The sequence below is a fragment of the Macrobrachium rosenbergii genome, chromosome 27, assembly GCF_040412425.1.
Source record: "Macrobrachium rosenbergii isolate ZJJX-2024 chromosome 27, ASM4041242v1, whole genome shotgun sequence".
Lineage (NCBI taxonomy): Eukaryota > Metazoa > Arthropoda > Malacostraca > Decapoda > Palaemonidae > Macrobrachium > Macrobrachium rosenbergii.
Window position 1 is genome coordinate 17,115,150 of NC_089767.1, and position 20,000 is coordinate 17,135,149.

The 20,000-nt window shown below is 37.1% G+C and overlaps 1 protein-coding gene across 2 annotated transcripts in view; it reads left to right on the forward strand.

The window, feature by feature from the left end:
- Nucleotides 1-20,000, forward strand: part of LOC136853448 (protein scarlet-like) — a 41,656-nt gene that overhangs the window by 10,010 nt on the left and 11,646 nt on the right. The window contains exons 5-9 of one of the 2 annotated variants that reach the window (XM_067129039.1): nt 10,169-10,355; nt 10,861-11,031; nt 11,606-11,844; nt 13,655-13,856; nt 19,003-19,056. In XM_067129039.1, the coding sequence (XP_066985140.1) occupies nt 10,169-10,355; nt 10,861-11,031; nt 11,606-11,844; nt 13,655-13,856; nt 19,003-19,056 (853 nt within the window). The remainder of the gene's footprint in view (nt 1-10,168; nt 10,356-10,860; nt 11,032-11,605; nt 11,845-13,654; nt 13,857-19,002; nt 19,057-20,000) is intronic. The other variant, XM_067129040.1, reaches the window with a different exon arrangement.

The following is a 20,000-nucleotide window of genomic DNA, read 5'->3' on the forward strand; positions in this document are numbered from 1 at the left end:
ATATATATATATACACATATACATACATATACTGTGCACACACACACACACACACATACCTGTACATATATATGATCAAAAGTTAACCAGATTTTTAGTATTAGACAGATAACGGAAAAACACTGGAAGTATAATAGAGAACAAGCATATGACAGCATCCATAGACCATCAATGTGGAATGTTATGAAGGAACTTGGTATACCTGAAAAACTTATAAACTTTGCAAAAGTATGCTACAAGAATAGTAAGAGTTGTGTCCAAGTGGGAAGGAAAAGGACAGAATGTTTTGAAATTAAAACAGGTCTGAGATAGGGATGCCTTCTATCTCCAATGTTGTCTAATCTAATTTTGGAGAAAATGATGCTGAATATCGAGGAAGTCGAGGGTGGGGTCATCTTGGGGGATACAAATGCCAAAGTCCTTGTATTTGCAGATGATGTTGGTTTCTTAGGTACAGATATACAAAATACAGAACGTTTGTGTATACCATTTAAAGAAACTGCTGCCAGAGTGGGACTAGAGATCTGTGGAAGTGAAACCAAAATGATGAGGTTGTCAAGGAGCAACCAACAACAACAGCAACAACAAAATATGTTAGATATTGAGAAAGCCAAGAAATTTAAATATCTAGGAAGTATGTTAACATTCAGAAATGAGAGAGAGAGAGAGAGAGAGAGAGAGAGAGAGAGAGAGAGAGAGAGAGAGAGAGAGAGAGAGAGGTTGTGGCTAGAATTACAGCAGGGAACAGATTCTTTTTCAGTCTACAACGTCTTCTAAAGAGAAGAAACATCACAAGGATTACCAAATTAAGAATTTACAACACCATCATCAGGCCAGTAGTACTATATGGTTGTGAGACCTGGACACTGACTGAACGTCAAGAACAGAGACTACTGATTTTTGAAAATAACAAGTCCCAATTACGATATAAATGATGGTGTTTGGGGAAGAAGGCACAGCAAAGAAATGAGAGATTTAACCAGACAACCGCTAATAACCGGCTACGTAAGATCGCAGAGGATGCCTTGGGCTGGACATGTGGTTAGAATGGAAGAGGGCAGAATGCCTAAAGAGGTTATGGAAGGATCAGTAGAAGGGAGAAGACCGAGGGGAGACCAAGAATGAGATGGAAAGATAATGTGTTTAGAGATCTGAAAGAATTGGGAGTGGAGGATCCTGAGAATAACTGGAGAGATGCAGCACTCAACAGGGGAACGTAGAGAGGTCTGGTGCAAGCGGCCTTGGGCCACCAAAGAGGCCGGAGAGCCACAGGGGTGAGTAAGAACGTACGTGACTTTAGGCAGAGTGCGAGTAATCGATCTCGCTTTCAATCTACAGGCTCCTCCATCTGTGAAGAATCTCGGTCGTTTCGCTCTGAGCCGACCAAGGAAGCCTGTCACTCATTCTGAATGACGCCTGGCATCCTAATAGCCACCAACAAAGGAATAAATCTATCATTGGTCACTCAAACGTATATTTTACTTCAGACCTTGTGTCTCTGCCACCGTATGAGAGGTTTCTGCCTGTGATTATGTGCTGCTCTCAACTTCAGGGCCACGTGAAATTTACAGGTGCCCTTTTATGCAGGGCTTAATGGCTTTACATACTACTAATGCGCTAGATGAATAGGGGTTGCACATTATATATGGATACTGAGAATTGTTAGTCTGTATGTATATATATATATATATATTTCATAAAATATATATATATATATTTCATAGCTTCAATGCTTTAAGATGTGATGAAATATATATATATATAGACTATATAAATCTATATATATAAATAGTTTGATTCCTCAGCAATGTTGCCGGTATATCTTCCGAAGTGTTATATATATATATAATTTGATCTATATGTTACTAAAAGGACCTTGATTCAAACTGATAGATGATATCTAGACGTAGCTTTGGAGATCCATTTATTCAGAAAAAGCTTGAAATCTCTGTTTTTAGGAGAAACAACTTGATTTTTACCATGATTTTCTGTTTTTGAACAGGTGTGGGAGATTTAATATGAATATTCATACCTCTTTCATATTATTATTTTGTCATCGTTTGCCATATCTTGGCTAGATTTTACTTTCCATTATTGTGTTTTGCATTTCATGTATTTTTGGGAGTTTTCTATCATGTTAATTCTTCCGAACAAATGTCTGTGGACAGATGTCGAAAGTGGATATTGTGGACTGTTTGTATAACATATAATATTTTTGACATCTAATTATTGATTTGGGGTATATATATATTTATATTTTCATATATATAGTGAGACTAATCAGAAGTGTTCTACAGTTCAGATTTATTATAACTATATTTCATTTATATGTCTTTGTGTGTGTTCATTTCTTGTTGTTATTTGAATCATTTTTGCTTCATTCATTAAATGGTCCATTTAATTGATTTGGTGAGAATGGTGTCATTCATGTTCTCTTAGAGAGAGCGATACAAACTTCTTGTTGTCAACCTGTCATTCTCTGAATAAAGATCGCTTCAGATGGCGGAACCTATCCAAAATATCCTGGTTCCTAATTTCACATGCAATAGCCTTTTTACCGCTTTCTCGCGCTTTTTCCACATTTCTCGTCGTTTCAGTCCTGATTACATGAAGGACACTACGTACAAGTTCAACCTTTTTATTTTTCGTATTCATGTTGCAGTTCACATTTCACTTCCACAAAAGGAAGCTGGTTCAACAATCCCTTCATATTATTCCAGCTAGGATTCTCATAAACAATCATCCTAATTCAATTTTTTATATACTCTTTCCTACCTTCCTTAATTCAAACGTTCTTCCACTAATCCATACTGACATTTTTCCATTCATGCTCAAATATGCTTTCAACTTTCTCTTCTTACAAACACTTTCCAACCCACAACTTTCTACCATTTCTCTGTGTGTGTGTGTGTGTGTGTGTACCATTGAAACAGCCATCATTCATGTTCTCTCCATTCAGATTCTGTTTCCTTTCTCAGATGGTGGAACCTATCTAAAATATCCTGCTAATTCTCATGCAATGGCTTTTACCGTTTCCCTCAAACCATGATTTATCCTGATTACATTAAAAGACATACCACAAGTCACTGTTATTTTTCGATTCAGTTTTGCAGTAAATAACTCTGTAAACTGGTTCAACAATCCCTTCATATTATTCCAGACTTTCCCATAAACAATCATCAATTCAATGTTACATAACAACCACTCTATCCACACACGTTCTTCACATAAACCATACATGACATTTTTTCCATTCATATAAATATGTGTAACTATATATTCTATAAACATATAACCCATAACTTTATTTATTACCGAAACAGCCATGATACTTCCATACAAAATCTGCATATATCTATATATCTAATGATTTCTAGTTTTTGTTTCCCTCAAACCATGATTTATCGAAAAGCCATAAAGACATACCACGTCACTGTCTTTGATCAGTTTTACACTAAATAACTCTGTATACAGTACATATACATATATTTACTGCATTCTATTATATTATATGTAAATATACAAACACACACACATAATCATATATATATATATATATATATATATATATATATATATATATATATATATATATATATATATATATATATATATATATATATGTTACACAGTTGAGAGTAGGCTACCTTTTTGACAAAAGTCGGTCCCATCTATTGCACAAAAGGCTCTGTACATCTGACACACATTCTCTCTCTCTCTCTCTCTCTCTCAGGTCTAGGTCTACTGCAAAAACAAGCGTTACCCAAAATAATTTATTTGACAAAAATCTAACATAACTGGTTTAAAGAAATAAGAGATGAATTAAAATGAAATACTAATGTTCACCAAATGATCAAACATATTACAGTCCATCATATTCAACTAATTATTCCAACAATAGGTCAAAATAAGTCAAAGTCCAGTATATTCCCAACTAGTACATCTTAACCTCTCATTCAGTGAAACATCTGAAGAAGTCAAATAAAACCCTTATTAAACAAATGCATAAAAATAAAGATATGGGAATTCTTCCCATGTTACTTATAAAGTACACACAATGTAATAAATGCCTGACATAAGTGAGATCTATGTTAAATGAAAAGAACAATCTACAGTTTGGGAAATCTAAAATGTTTCCTACCTCCAAGCCGCAATGTTCACAATTCTTAATCGACAGGTCTCGAACCACAGAGTCTTCACCGAAGACTTCTAATAATATTCAGTGTTGATCTTCAAACGACCATTTGTGTGATAACTAATCCCTTCCCACCCTGGGACTCCGCCCCAAAAAAACCCTACGAACGCATTTACTGGTACCTGGAAATTTCCGGCAAATGCACTCACAAAGTCTTGTCACTAGGCAGGAATGTTCTCACATCTCAAGAATATCTGACGTGTTTAACACATATACAATTCTCTAATTAGGATGTACGTCAAGCAACAGCTAAACATTCTCTCAAGGTTCTTCCTAATGCCTTTAGTGACACTAATTAATAAGAAATCTGCCGTGTATTGTAATTCATAAAATACTTGTGACATATGAGCTTTTCATACATATACTCACTCAAAGATAAATTTGCATATCATCGTTCAAATAACAAGCAGGCTAAGCTGGGGAAAAAAATAGCCATAATCTGCTGAGCTAAAGGCAAAGAACAATGACTTCAGAGTAACTCTGAGAACATCCCTAGGCAGGAATGTTCTCATGTCTCAAGAATATCTGACGTATTTAACACATATACAGTTCTCTAATTAGGATGTACGTCAGGCAACAGCTAAACATTCTCTCAAGGTTCTTCCTAATGCCTTGAGCGACACTTATTAATAAGAAATCTACAGTGTATTGTAATTCATAAAATACTTGTGACATGTGAGCTTTTCATATATATACTCATGCAAAGATAAATTTGCGCATCAAATAACAAGCAGGCTAAGCTGGGGAAAAAATAGCCATAATCCGCAGAGCTAAAGGCAGAGAACAGTGACTTCAGAGTAACTCACTTAATCCTATTAACCTGAAACGTGACGAGACGTTAGCAACAGAGCTGAAGCGATGTAACAAAGTAACATAACAAAGTAACACAGCACATTTTGGCAAGGTATTTTGAAGTAATTTGGAACAAATGAAGACTACCGGAGCTTTTTCCAAAGCATTATAATACAAAGATGCTTTTCCATCGAAAGAGGAAGACTAAAGGCCATAGGTAACATAATTCTTTGTATTGTATTTATAGAAGGTGAAATAAGGGAAACAGAAATGGTAAATAAAAGGTCACAGAAGAGGAAAGAAATTAATATAAACGGACAGGAATGAATATAATAGAATATAGGATTTAGGCAATAGGCCAAGTGCTGGGACCTATGAGGTCATTCAGCTCTGAAACGGAAATTGACAGTAAAAGGTTTGAAAGGTGTAACAGGAGGAAAACCTCGCAGTTGCACTACGAAACAATTGTTAGGAGAGGGTGGAAATTAAGATGGAGAAAGAGATTATGAAAGGAGGTACAGTAAAAGGAATGAAAGAGGCTGCAGCTAGAGGCCGAAGGGACGTTGCAAAGACCCTTAAGTAATACCTACACTGCACCACGTGAGGTGCACTGACCGCACTAACCCCCTATGGGAACGGACAGGGGTGGTTATACCTCTTCGAGGAATAGAAAACAACCGGATTTTGGAAGATTATGTACAATACCTTGGTGAGCATTCAGCTATATCTTGGTAAGTCTTAATTGCGTCATGCTTATCACTGTCTTTCTTGGTAGTGTTTTTAAGGTAGCTCACCATCATGGGTTCCTAAAGTAGCTTAACATTTTTAACCAAAGCCTCTTAATGCCTAGAAAAATGGGAGTCTCTTTTTTATGATAATTTCGAATGTGTCTAGTATCTGAGTAACAGAATTACCTGTTGCATTGTGTCTTTCCTTGGTCTTTGTCAGTAAGTATGGCGTTTTTTACTTATAAATCGTCTTTCCTTTGTATTTTTGGTGCACAAAGCAAAGGTAGAATGGTATAAATACAGATATCTATTCATTGTCACAGGTAATCTTTGAAAGTGCTGAAAATTATAAACTAATCGTACTATTATACATGTTGTAATATGCTGTATATTCCGTATTAATGCTCTTGTTAATTTTTACAATATGGTCTTATACATATCAGTTAAAGTTTACGAGTCACTTGTAAATCGTTACCGTGAATATGATATTTATTTTCACACTTAGGCTCTCGTAGACTCGGATACTCTAGGTAAAACCCTCCATTCAGAAAACTGAACCATATTTAAATGTACAGTTATAATTTCATTCCTGGCCATTGGGTAGTTCAGCAGATACTGAGTGATTTATGAATGTTCATAATAATTTCAATAGGCAAATTTCTCTTATACTGACACTGGTTTTCTCAGAATGAGCACTTTTAGCGAAAGATGAATACTATCTTCTCTGTTTGGGAACATTCCTATTCCCACCCTCTTGGTAAAAGTTTTGGTTCCTACCATCCGTATCAGGGACCGCTAGTCATCGTTGTTCTCAAATATCTTTCAAACTATTTATATTTGATCGAAATGGTACTTTGACACAGTGTACAAGACACCCTCCGCTAATTTTTGGTAATATAGTGCATTGTTAAATGGCTTTAGTTAAGGCGTTTACTCTTGACTTACATGGTGTTGCCAAGCATCGCCAAACTATGCATTCGAACGTCCTTTATCCCCATCCCGTCCCTCCTTCTCCCTTCCCCTCCTCATCCCTCCCTCAACCCACTTTCCAGGCCTCCTCATCTCCGGCCCCCTTTCCTGTCTATTGGGGATAGAGGACGTTCGATTGCGTAGTTTAGGCCTGCTGACACATGCGACTTTGCCTTTAAAAGTCAAGAGTAAACGCCTTAACTGACACCATTTGACAATGCACTATATTACCAAAATTTAGCGGGAGGTTTCTTGTACACTGTGTCAAAGTACCATTTCGATCACATAATTAGTTTGAAAGGTATTTCAGAAAAACGATGACTCGCGCTCCCTGCCATGGATAGTCAAGATTCAAATTTTTATATTAGTTAAACTGGTCAGATTCAATGGACTTGTGGTCCTTGTTTTCATAAGCTTTATGATACAAGCTGCTAATCTCTGATAAATTAAGTCTGTTGTTACTCAGACTGATAATTTGCTCCCATATCTATCTATTCTTTCAAATGAATAAATAAATTTATTGCGTTTCTTTCGACCGTTTAGTTAACGGAGTTCTAAAGTTTTTCAGTAACCACGTCTTCAGCTTCCCGAGTAAGTTTTAGTTTAAATCTTTTCCTTAAAGACATTGACATCATTCTCTTTCTCTAATATCTGTACCTGATCCAGATCTTGAAGTTTCTTGATTCGAATCGATGATGTGACGTCGTTAATACCTACAATTCTTTTGAATTGTCTTTGATTTGGTTTAACTGATAATAAAACAAAATCTGAATAAGTGTCAGAAACTCATAGCTGGAAAAAATACGAGGTATGTCTAAAAAAATAACGAGACTGATTAAATAACTCGCCTTTATTTATACGTATTAGAAACGTAATGCTTGTCCCCTTCAATATACTCATCATTTGCGCTAATACATTGCTGCAGCCTTCTTTTCCACTGGTCGAAGGCTCGTATTAGTGCAAATGGGGAGTATATTGAATGGGATAAGCATTAAATTTGTAATACATATAAATAAAGATTTAAATAGTCTCGTTATTGAACAGACACCTCGTACAGCTAGTCATTATTAGCAGTCTATGTCTTCTGTATAATGCAAAAAAAGAAGTAAGGATTATGTTTCAAAATGCCCTCTTTTATCTTGAATAACAATTTTCTTTTTTCATTCAGGAACGTGGGAGCTTATCAACGTCATACACTATTGACGTCAAATGTAACTTTTCTCTCGGCTAAAATTAACTCCTTTATCCAAAGGGCAATTTTTTTGTCTGTTCCAGAGACAGATAAGATAGACTTTAATTGATTTTGATAAGTATCACTGAAATACATATCCGATGATTCATATTTTAAATACCCACATATATATACACACATATATACATATATATATATATACATATCTATATATATATATATATATATATATATATATATATATATATATATATATATTATGATCTAACAGCATTCTATGAGATTTAAACGGTACATTGAAACATGCTGAAAATTTCCTATATTAATCAAATAACTTAATTAATAATTAATTAACTTAATTAAATAACTTAACTTAAATAACTTAATCATTAGCATTGTTTACTCAGTCCCGATTGTCGATGTGTTACATTTTTTTAGAAGGAATTTGACAAAAGGTTAATATTAACTTATGCGTATTCAACAATGCTTTTTTTTTATCAATGGCACCGTTTAGAAAGTTTTACATGGAGTATTCTGGGATAATAAATAGGGATATTTTGATGAATTTTTAAGAGACCACATACTCTAGTGCCAGCTATCAAATTCATAATTGAATGGGGCAAGGACGGTAAATTTCTCACATCCACTTTTCAAGTTATCACGATCTTTTAGTAAAAACCGTGGTTGGCTATAATTTAATCATTCGAGGGCTTAGGATAAGCTCGCAAGAGTATGACTGATGCAAAAAGTATCTGGTACACCTCAGAAATCCATCCAAAAGCCGCTGGTAAGGCACTGACTGGCCATACCAGCCTCAGTAGGAGTCAAACCAGCCTTTCCCTTCAACAGACCTTCCCCACAACACTTAGGATGAAATGTAACTCAGGGAGGTAGACAAGACTGTGAAAGAGTCAGATTCAGGCTAAAGAACAAGCAACTGTATATATTCAGACTGAGCAAAATATATATATATATATATATATATATATATATATATATAACAATATAACTATTAACCTAATTTTATATATATATATATATATATATATATATATATATATATATATATATATATATATATATATATATATATATATATATATATATATATATATATATATATATATATATATATATATATATGTATATGTGTGTGTGTATGTATGTGTATGTATATATGATTATTATCACTTTTGTACGTGATTCATTTATCACACATTACCACAGGCGAAAATAAGAGACGGGTGTAGGTCCCGACCGGTTTCGACTTTATTTTCAAGTCATCAGTCCTTCGTCAGTGGCTTGGAAATAAAGTCGAAACGGTCAGATCCTACACCCCATCTCTTATTTTTCACCTGTGGTAATGTGTGATATATATATATATATATATATATATATATATATATATATATATATATATATATATATATATATATATATATATAAACTGAGCTCATTCTCCCATGTTACTTTACGGTTATTCCAGGAGCAAGAGCCCGTGATAGCGTACTGCCAGCTTAACTTAAAGCAACAACAAAAACTCTCTTTGTCCCTCCTCTGCGACCATACCAAGTTTCCTTTTACCGAAGCGTGAATACAGTTATGAAAAGAAGTTATTCTCAAGTGTTGCATAACGTTCTTTGGACAAGTACTGCATTTCTCCATGCATAAGAGAAATAGCTAATAGGGAAAATAGAGATGATTTGGCAATAGGATGCATGAGGCTAAAACTGGTTACGCAATAACAAAATAATAACAATGCTGCAACACAGACATGATTACAACTGCTACTAATGATATTGATGATTACGAAAATAAACATTTTTGTTAATACATCTTACCAAATATATACTGTAAATCATTTAAATTCTTTTGCATATCAATTCTTAATCCAAAATTTATTGCTAATACTATTATTGCTAAAAATTCACAATCTCGTGAAAAACAGTTTGCTTAATAAAATTCTACGATTATATAGCAAATTGTACTACTGTGTAAAATACAAAAGCAAAGACTTTCGAACACTTGAACGGTGTTCCTTATCAGTACTTATGTTAAATACTAATGAGGAACACCTTTCAGTATGCGAAAGTCTTTGCTTTTGTCATTTACATAGTAATACAGTTTACTATATAACTGTGGATTTTTATTACACAGTACCATCATTGCTATTCTTGCTTCTTCTTGCATAGATAATGATGATAACACTCATGATACCCAGTGACAGCTGTAACGCTAACGATGGCAATGACCCAGAAATACCAATAAAATCGATGTCATTGTTTTTGGCAGTGGTGCCGGCAAATCAACGCTCATGAATGCTTTGGCCCACCGCACTCCCGGAGAAATGGTGGTAGACGGAGACATCCTCGTGAACGGCCATCGAGCTAATCAGTCCATGAATTCTCTGTCCGGGTACGTTCACCAGGACGATATATTCGTCGGATCCCTGACCGTCAAAGAACATCTCACTTTCATGGTAAGTCGGTGCTTGCTTGACTTGTAAAAATATTATTTCAATGGATATATATGTGGTCATATTTACCGTATGTAAATCACCAATTGGTAAATGGTATGAGCATCCATACTCTGTACGTTTGTAGAACAGAATAAAATGTAGAATTTAGGCCAAATGCCAAGCTCTGGGGCTGTCATTCAGCGCTGAAAGGGAAATTGTCAGTGAGAAGGTTTGAAAGGTTTAACAGGAGGAAAACCTCGCAGCTACATTTGGAAACAATTTTTAGAGGGTGGAAAATCAGATGGAAGTAAGAGATTTTGAACGGAGGTACAGTTAAAGAAATGAGAAAGCTTGCAGCTAGGGGCCAAGGGACGCTGCAAAGACCTTTATAAGCAATGCCTACAGTGCACCACGTGAGTTGCACTGACGGCACTACCATCCTACGGGGTCTGTACTTTTCTTGTGAATACAGTAGGCCTAAGTAGGGACCAAGCCTACTCCAAACATATAATACCCCTTTGGACAGGCTCGCCTTCGCATGGACAAACGTCTGTCGGGCTCTGAGCGCAACTCTCGAGTGCAGGAACTCATGAAGGAATTAGGACTACTGAAGGTGCAGGACTCCCGCATCGGCATTCCTGGTTATTCCAAGTCTCTTTCGGGAGGGGAGAGGAAGCGACTGGCCTTTGCTACGGAGGTAAGGAAGGGTGTTGTTCCATTTTATGCCATTTTCAGATTCACTCTTCCATCAGTGCGGTCTAGACTGAGTTATTTATATGTAACAATTCCGTGGTCAATTGATATTTGAATACCATCACTAAAGATAACTATAACAGTACAATGGTGCAAAGGAATTGAATTCCTGTAATGTTATTTGGTATTGCTGCATTGCATTACGATACAACATAACTTAAACTTAATAATTATAACCTTTTTCTGATTACAATTTTTTTCAAAATTAGGTTTAAATTTTGTTGTATCGTAATGCAATGACGCAATACGAAATAACATTACCATTGTTAATTATCGTAACCTTTTTCTTATTAGAATTTTTATAGTTACTTTTTTCAACAACATATCTTTGGACTTATTCTGAAGAGGCGATTCATGTATGGCCATATTTCGCGATAACCATGCGTAAGAAACTACCACAAAGTCAGCCCAACGTAATTCAAAACTCGCCGGAATCCTTTGATTTTTGTAAAAACAGACAAAATCATAATTTATATCCTTTACATCAAATCCGACGTTTTGCCGCTTCTCCTCTTCAGATCCTGACCGACCCTCCACTCCTGTTCTGCGACGAGCCTACCACAGGACTCGACTCCTACAACGCCAGGAAGCTCGTCAGGATGATGAAGGAGATGGCGGCGAGAGGCAAGACCATCCTTTGCACCATCCATCAACCATCCACGGAAGTCTACATGATGTTTGACAAGCTTCTTCTCTTGGCTGAAGGACGTCTGGCCTACATGGGGTCCTCCTCGGGCGCTTTGGAATTCCTTGATGGGTCAGGATCTTCTTTTATTTTGGATTGTGATGACAGATAGATGAACCGAATAGATGGATAGAAGGACTGCTTGGATTGTGGTGAAGGATAGATGAACCGAATAGATGGATGGATGGACTGCTTGGACTGTGCTGATGGATAGATGAACCGAATAGATGGATGGATGGACTGCTTGGATTGTGGTGATAGATAGATGAATCGAATAGATGGATTGATGGACTGCTTGGACTGTGCTGATGGATAGATGAACCGAATAGATGGATGGATGGACTGCTTGGATTGTGATGATAGATAGATGAACCGAATAGATGGATGGATGGACTGCTTGGATTGTGATGATGGATAGATGAACTGAATAGATGGATGGATGGACGGGTAGATTTCATGAATACAGATGTAGCAGTGTGCAGGAAGTTCAGTATAATGGATAAATGTAACACATACACAAGTATACATATGTATTTCATGCGCAATTCTATCTTTCTATCTATTCATACCTTCGCTTGATTGAAAATAGACTGAAATACTCTGTCACTTGACTGAATTTTTAAATTCAAGAAATAATTTTGTGCTCCAACATTTTACATTTTACATTCTCAGCCACTTACATTTCCTTAAACATAAAATGAACTGATAATAATAACATTAATTAAATAACAAAATTAATTGAGCTTTTGAATTCAAGAAAAAGTCTTCTCATCCAACATTTTAGGCAGATTTTACATTAATATGCACATTCGTTCCCTTAAACATAAAATGAACTGAAAATTAAAACATGAATTGAATGACAAAATGTTTTCCATTGCAATAATTAACAGAAACAAGAAACTACGCATTACAATTAAACTAAAAAGTAACTAAACTGAATGACAAAATAATGTTTTCCATAACAAAAATTAACAGAAACAAGAAACTGCTCATTACACTTAAACTAAAAAGTTACTATCAAAGCAATCACTAGATGTAGGAGTGGCGTTGGGTAAGGGTTCAGCAGAGAAAAAAAAAAATCTTTTGAATATTTTGAAGCACTGCTAACATCAAGGACGTGCATAAAGCAAAAGCATCTCTAGAGTATATACATTTGCAGTTTATCAGTCTACCTATCTGTCTATCTACATAAATGTATATATATGTATGTATGCGAAAGTTCCATTATAATGGAAAAACAAAATTTACCCGTCAAAATATAATACAGGGAGTGGATGAAATCTAAGCGATCACTACAAACTCTAATACACACACAAACATACACACGCGTACACACACACACACAAATATAAAATATATATATACATATATAATATATATATACAAATATAATATATATATATATATATATATATATATATATATATATATATATATATATATATACACATATATATAATACAATATATACATATATATATATATACATACACACACACATATATATATATATATATATATATATATATATATATATATATACATATGTACATATATACAGGATATCTTATGTCAAGTACTGGAAATCTGATTTTTATTTGTACATAGTCATTACTAAATAACTGATTAAATATCAAGAAGACTGCCGTTACAGATGCAAGAATGAAGGGTTATGATATTAAACTGAAACACAAATAATGCACTTCTATATGTATGTATCGTTCCCATATTTCTTTATTTTCCCATTCAGATATGAATTACGACCTTTACTGTCAGAAAGAACAAAGTTTTTATTTCGTGGTTCCATAACACTTCAGCCGTGAATAACTATCACTTCAATTTCCTTTAAACAAAAACTCACTTCTCCTTTCTCCTCTCCCAGCCTTGGCCACAAGTGTCCATCAACTTTCAACCCCGCCGATTTCTTCATCCATACCCTGGCTGTCCAACCGGGGCACGAACTGCGCAGTCGCGAACGCATCAAGAGGATCTGTGATAACTTCGCTGTCTCGGCTTATGCCAAGGACATCGACCTGATCATCCAGTACCAAGACAACATGAGCATCCAGTACACCGATTCTGGGGTACGAGGGCATTCTTTACGTCTGTCTTTTTATTCATTTAACTGTCTGTGTACCCATTCATCTATTTGTGACTGAAGATAGTGAACGTGAGAACCAAACTTCCTAAGTTTCCTCCTCCTTGACCGTTACATGTTATTTCCAAGCTTCCTCCCTGACCTTTAAAAGTTAGTTCCAAGTTCCCTCCTGCCTGACCATTATAAGTTAGTTCCAAGTTTCCTCCTCCTCCTCCTTCAATGGTACAAGTTAGTTCCAAGTTTGCCCCTCCCTGACTGGTAAAAGTTAGTTTCAAGTTTACTCCCTGACCGTTACAAGTTAGTTCCAGGTTTCCTCCCTAACTGTTAAAGTTAGTTCCAAGTTTCCTCCTCTCTGACCATTAAAAGTTAGTTCCATGTTCCCTCCTCCCTGACCGTTTAAGTTAATTCCAGGTTTGCTCCTCCCTGACTGTTACAAGTTGGTTCCAGGTTTGCTCCTCCCTGACCATTAAAATTTAGTTCCAAGTTTCCTCCTCCCTGACCGTTTAAGTTAGTTCCAGATTTGCTCCTCCCCAAGTTAGTTCCAGTTTTGCTCCTTCCTGACTGTTACAAGTTGGTTCCAGGTTTGCTCCTTCCTGACTGTTACAAGTTGGTTCCAGGTTTGCTCCTCCTGACCATTAAAATTTAGTTCCAAGTTTCCTCCTCCTTGACCGTTTAAGCTAGTTCCAGATTTGCTTCTCCCTGACTGTTTAAGTAAGTTCCAGTTTTGCTCCTTCCTGACTGTTACAAGTTGGTTCCAGGTTTGCTCCTTCCTGACTGTTACAAGTTGGTTCCAGGTTTGCTTTGACTGTTCAAGTTGGTTCCAGGTTTGCTCCTTCTGACCATTGGTTCCAGGTTTGCTCCTCCTGACCGTTAAAATTTAGTTCCAAGTTTCCTCCTCCTGACTGTTTAAATTAATTCCAGGTTTGCTCCATCCTGACTGTTTACAAGTTGGTTCCAGGTTTGCTCCTCCCGACCATTAAAATTTAGTTCAAGTTTCCTCCTCCCTGACCAATTAAGTTAGTTCCAGGTTTGCTCCTCCCTGATTGTTTAAGTTAGTTCCAGTTTTGCACCTTCCTGACTGTTACAAGTTGGTTCCAGGTTTGCTCCTTCCTGACTGTTACAAGTTGGTTCCAGGTTTGCTCCTCCCTGACTGTTCAAGTTGGTTCCAGGTTTGCTCCTTCCTGACTGTTATAAGTTGGTTCCAGGTTTGCTCCTCCCTAACTGTTACAAGTTGTGGTTCCAGGTTTGCTCCTCCCTAACTGTTACAAGTTGTGGTTCCAGGTTTGCTCCTTCCCAACTGTTACAAGTTGGTTCCAGGTTTGCTCCTCCTGACCGTTAAAATTTAGTTCCAAGTTTCCTCCTCCTGACCATTTAAGTTAGTTCCAGGTTTGCTCCTCCCTGACTGTTAGTTTGGTTTCAGGTTTGCTCCTCCCTGACCGTTAAAATTTGGTTCCAAGTTTGCTCCTCCCTGACTGTTTAAGTTAATTCCAGGTTTGCTCCTTCCTGGCCGTTACAAGTTGGTTCCAGGTTTGCTTCTCCCTGACCATTAAAATTTAGTTTTAAGTTTCCTCCTCCCTGACCGTTTAAGTTAGTTCCAGGTTTGCTCCTCCCTGACTGTTTAAGTTAGTTCCAGTTTTGCTCCTTCCTGACTGTTACAAGTTGGTTCCAGGTTTGCTCCTTCCTGACTGTTACAAGTTGGTTCCAGGTTTGCTCCTCCCTGACTGTTCAAGTTGGTTCCAGGTTTGCTCTTTCCTGACTGTTACAAGTTGGTTCCAGGTTTGCTCCTCCCTGACCATTAAAATTTAGTTCCAAGTTTCCTCCTCCCTGACTGTTTAAATTAATTCCAGTTTTGCTCCTTCCTGATTGTTATAAGTTGGTTCCAGGTTTGCTCCTCCCTAACTGTTACAAGTTGGGGTTCAGGTTTGCTCCTTCCCGACTGTTGCAAGTTGGTTCCAGGTTTGCTCCTCTCTGACCGTTAAAATTTAATTCCAAGTTTCCCCCTCCCTGACCATTTAAGTTAGTTCCAGGTTTGCTCCTCCCTGACTGTTAGAAGTTGGTTTCAGGTTTGCTCCTCCCTGACCGTTAAAATTTGGTTCCAAGTTTCCTCCTCCCTGACTGTTTAAGTTAATTCCAGGTTTGCTCCTTCCTGGTCGTTACAAGTTGGTTCCAGGTTTGCTCCTCCCTGACCATTAAAATTTAGTTCCAAGTTTCCTGCTCCCTGACTGTTTAAGTTAGTTCCAGGTTTGCTCTTCCCTGACTGTTTAAGTTAGTTCCAGTTTTGCTCCTCCCTAACTGTTACAAGTTGGTTCCAGGTTTGCTCCTCCCTGACCATTAAAATTTAGTTCCAAGTTTCCTGCTCCCTGACCGTTTAAGTTAGTTCCAGGTTTGCTCCTCCCCGACTGTTTAAGTTAGTTCCAGTTTTGCTCCTTCCTGACTGTTACAAGTTGGTTCCAGGTTTGCTCCTCCTGACCATTAAAATTTAGTTCTAAGTTTCCTGCTCCCTGACCCTTCCAGGTTTGCTCCTCCCTGACTGTTTAAGTTAGTTCCAGTTTTGCTCCTCCCTAACTGTTACAAGTTAGTTCCAGGTTTGCTCCTCCCTGACTGTTTAAGTTAGTTCCAGTTTTGCTCCTCCCTAACTGTTACAAGTTGGTTCCAGGTTTGCTCCTCCCTGACCATTAAAATTTAGTTCCAAGTTTCCTCCTCCCTGACCGTTTAAGTTAGTTCCAGGTTTGCTCCTCCCCGACCGTTTAAGTTAGTTCCAGTTTTGCTCCTTCCTGACTGTTACAAGTTGGTTCCAGGTTTGTTCCTCCCTGACTGTTCAAGTTGGTTCCAAGTTTGCTCCTTCCTGACTGTTACAAGTTGGTTCCAGGTTTGCTCCTCCCTGACCATTAAAATTTAGTTCCAAGTTTCCTCCTCCTGACTGTTTAAATTAATTCCAGGTTTGCTCCTTCCTGACTGTTATAAGTTGGTTCCAGGTTTGCTCCTCCCTAACTGTTACAAGTTGGGGTTCAGGTTTGTTCCTTCCCGACTGTTACAAGTTGGTTCCAGGTTTGCTCCTCCCTGACCGTTAAAATTTAGTTCCAAGTTTCCTCCTTCCTGACCATTTAAGTTAGTTCCAGGTTTGCTCCTCCCTGACTGTTAGAAGTTGGTTTCAGGTTTGCTACTCCCTGACCGTTAAAATTTGGTTCCAAGTTTCCTCCTCCCTGACTGTTTAAGTTTATTCCAGGTTTGCTCCTTCCTGGCTGTTACAAGTTGGTTCCAGGTTTGCTCCTCCTGACCATTAGAATTTAGTTCCAAGTTTCCTCCTCCCTGACTGTTTAAGTTAGTTCCAGGTTTGCTCTTTCCTGACTGTTACAAGTTGGTTCCAGGTTTGCTCCTCCTGACCATTAAAATTTAGTTCCAAGTTTCCTCCATCCTGACCGTTTAAGTTAGTTCCAGGGTTGCTCCTCCTGACCGTTAAAATTTAGTTCCAAGTTTCCTCCTCCCTGATTGTTTAAGTTAGTCCAGGTTTGCTCCTCCCTGACCGCTTAAGTTGTTCCAGTTTTCTCCTCCCTGACTGTTACAACTTGGCTCCAGGTTTGCTCCTCCCTGACCGTTAAAATTTAGTTCCAAGTTTCCTCCTCCCTGACCGTTTAAGTTGGTTCCAGGTTTGCTCCTCCCTGACTGTTACAGATTGGTTCCAGGTTTGCTCCTCCCTGACCGTTAAAATTTAGTTTCAAGTTCCCTGCTCCCTGACTGTTTAAGTTAGTTCCAGGTTTGCTCCTCCCTGATTGTTAAAAGTTGGTTCTAAGTTTTCTCCCTGACCGTTATAATTTAGTTCCAGTTTTTATTACTCGTCAACTTCTGACCCCAATCATAGGAAATGTGGCTGGAACGACCTACCGTCATGGACGAATCTGCTGAGTCATCTTTGTCGTGTTTCATGACTGTTTAGCATAAAAAAAGCTATTCAAATGGTTCTTAGCTAAAACAGTGATTAATTCTAATGAATACGATCTCTCTGTAGAATCTTCATAACTTAAGAACAAGCAATTTTCCGTTCACGCAATCAGTTTTAAATAAACGGCAAGGAATATCTGCTGACAGATTTGTATGAGAAAGAAAAATTCATTCAAGTGAAATTTTAAAGAAAGTTTCATAGCTGAGTTTTATTTCCTGCAATTCACAGATGATATTTTCTTCATGCATTTATCGCGCTAGTTTCACGTAGTACAACTTCGCTTCAGAACCATCGGAAGGGAGCACTGACATAAATACTGCCCAAAATGAGTGATTTCCAAAGGCCTTCTGTTATGGGTTCATACTTTCAATATTTCTTTATGCATTTCTCTACTTGTTCATATGAAACGGATTCTTTAAAGTCTTCCTACTATCACAAGACCTACCCCAAATAAGTTTAACTACCTACTATCCATTTCAGGGACCGCGACTCATCGTTTTTCTCAAATATCTATCAATCTAATTATTTCATCGAAATGGTAATTTGACACATAAATTTTTGGTAATATAGTGCATTGTCAAATGGTTTTAGTTAAGGCGTTTACTCCTGACTTACGTGGTGTTGCCAAGCATCGCCAAACTCTGCATTCGACAGTTCTTTATCTCCATCTCGTCCCTCCCTCTCCCTTCCCCTCCTCACCCCTCCCTCAGCCCACATTCCTGGCCTCCTCATCTCCGGCACCTCCTTTCCTGTCTATGGGGGAAAGCGGATGTTCAATTGCGTAGTATAGGCCTACTGATTCATGCGACTTTGCCTTCAAAAGTCAAGCGTAAACACCTTAACTAACACCATTTGAAAATACACTGTATTACCAAAAATTAACGGAAGATGTCTTGTACATTGTGTCAAAGTACCATTTCGATCAAATAATTAGTTTGAAAGATATTTGAGAAAAACGATGACTCGCAGTCCCTGAAACGGATAGTAATACTGAATGATACCTGAAAACCGTCAAGGAACTCGAGGAACTGGTTACAGAATTGCCTTCTTTGGTGAATACGAAGCAGCAGTTTGTGAGAATAACCGCACAATTGCATGTTACTCTTTGTAGGGAAAGCATGAATACAACACATATCCAGCCATGATACATAGAAAAAAAACTACAGCAATAATTACCTTCTTTTCCAAACAGAAACCTATGCCCTATAACGGGGCCTTTGGATTCGCCTCATCTAGCACAAGCACGGTAAGTCAATACAAATCACATGTACAGTTTCCTTAATCGACACAGAAGATATAACAACACATTCTAGTTACTATACACTGTACATGTAATCAAAGTGTTATGTATACACTGCATGTATCCTTTACCCTATTCATTGTAAACATAGACTTACAGAGTTTTTTCAAATGTAAATACGTGTTGAAGAAAATACTGCAGTATTTTACATAATCACGACGTGTCACAGAATATGATAATGAGATGCCAGAACAATATGATGCATCCTTCCTCATTTGAATTTCTTTGGGGGCATTCAGAATGATACCAATGTTCCCGAGAAATTATTCAATGAAAAAACTGGCTCGAGTTCAGGATGTTTAAGTCTCTCTCTCTCTCTCTCTCTCTCTCTCTCTCTCTCTCTCTCTCTCTCTCTCTCTCTCTCTATATATATATATATATATATATATATATATATATATATATATATATATATATATATATATATATATATATATATATATATATATATATATATATATATATATATATATATATATATATTATATATATACTGTATGTATATAATATACATTTATATGCATATATATATATATAGAATCTACCGGTCACTTTTTAACCAGATACATATAAAATTGTAATAGTCACAATGCCCTCTTAACTTCTAGAATTCTTCGAGCTTTTTTGGATACGCTTGTCACTACAAAGCCTTAAGATCCAAGTGCGAGAAATATGAAGAAATTATGATGTCCGGTAGCGGGAAACAAACCCGCGTCCCATAATCACAACGGGGTCACGTCGCCGACCTGACCACGAGTAGGCAATGTAACTCCGTTGTGATAATGGGACACGGGTTCGTTTCCCGCTTACCGGACATCATAATTTCTTCACATTTCTTTTGCACTTGTATCTTAAGGCTTTGTAATGTAACAAGCGTGTCCCAAAAGCGC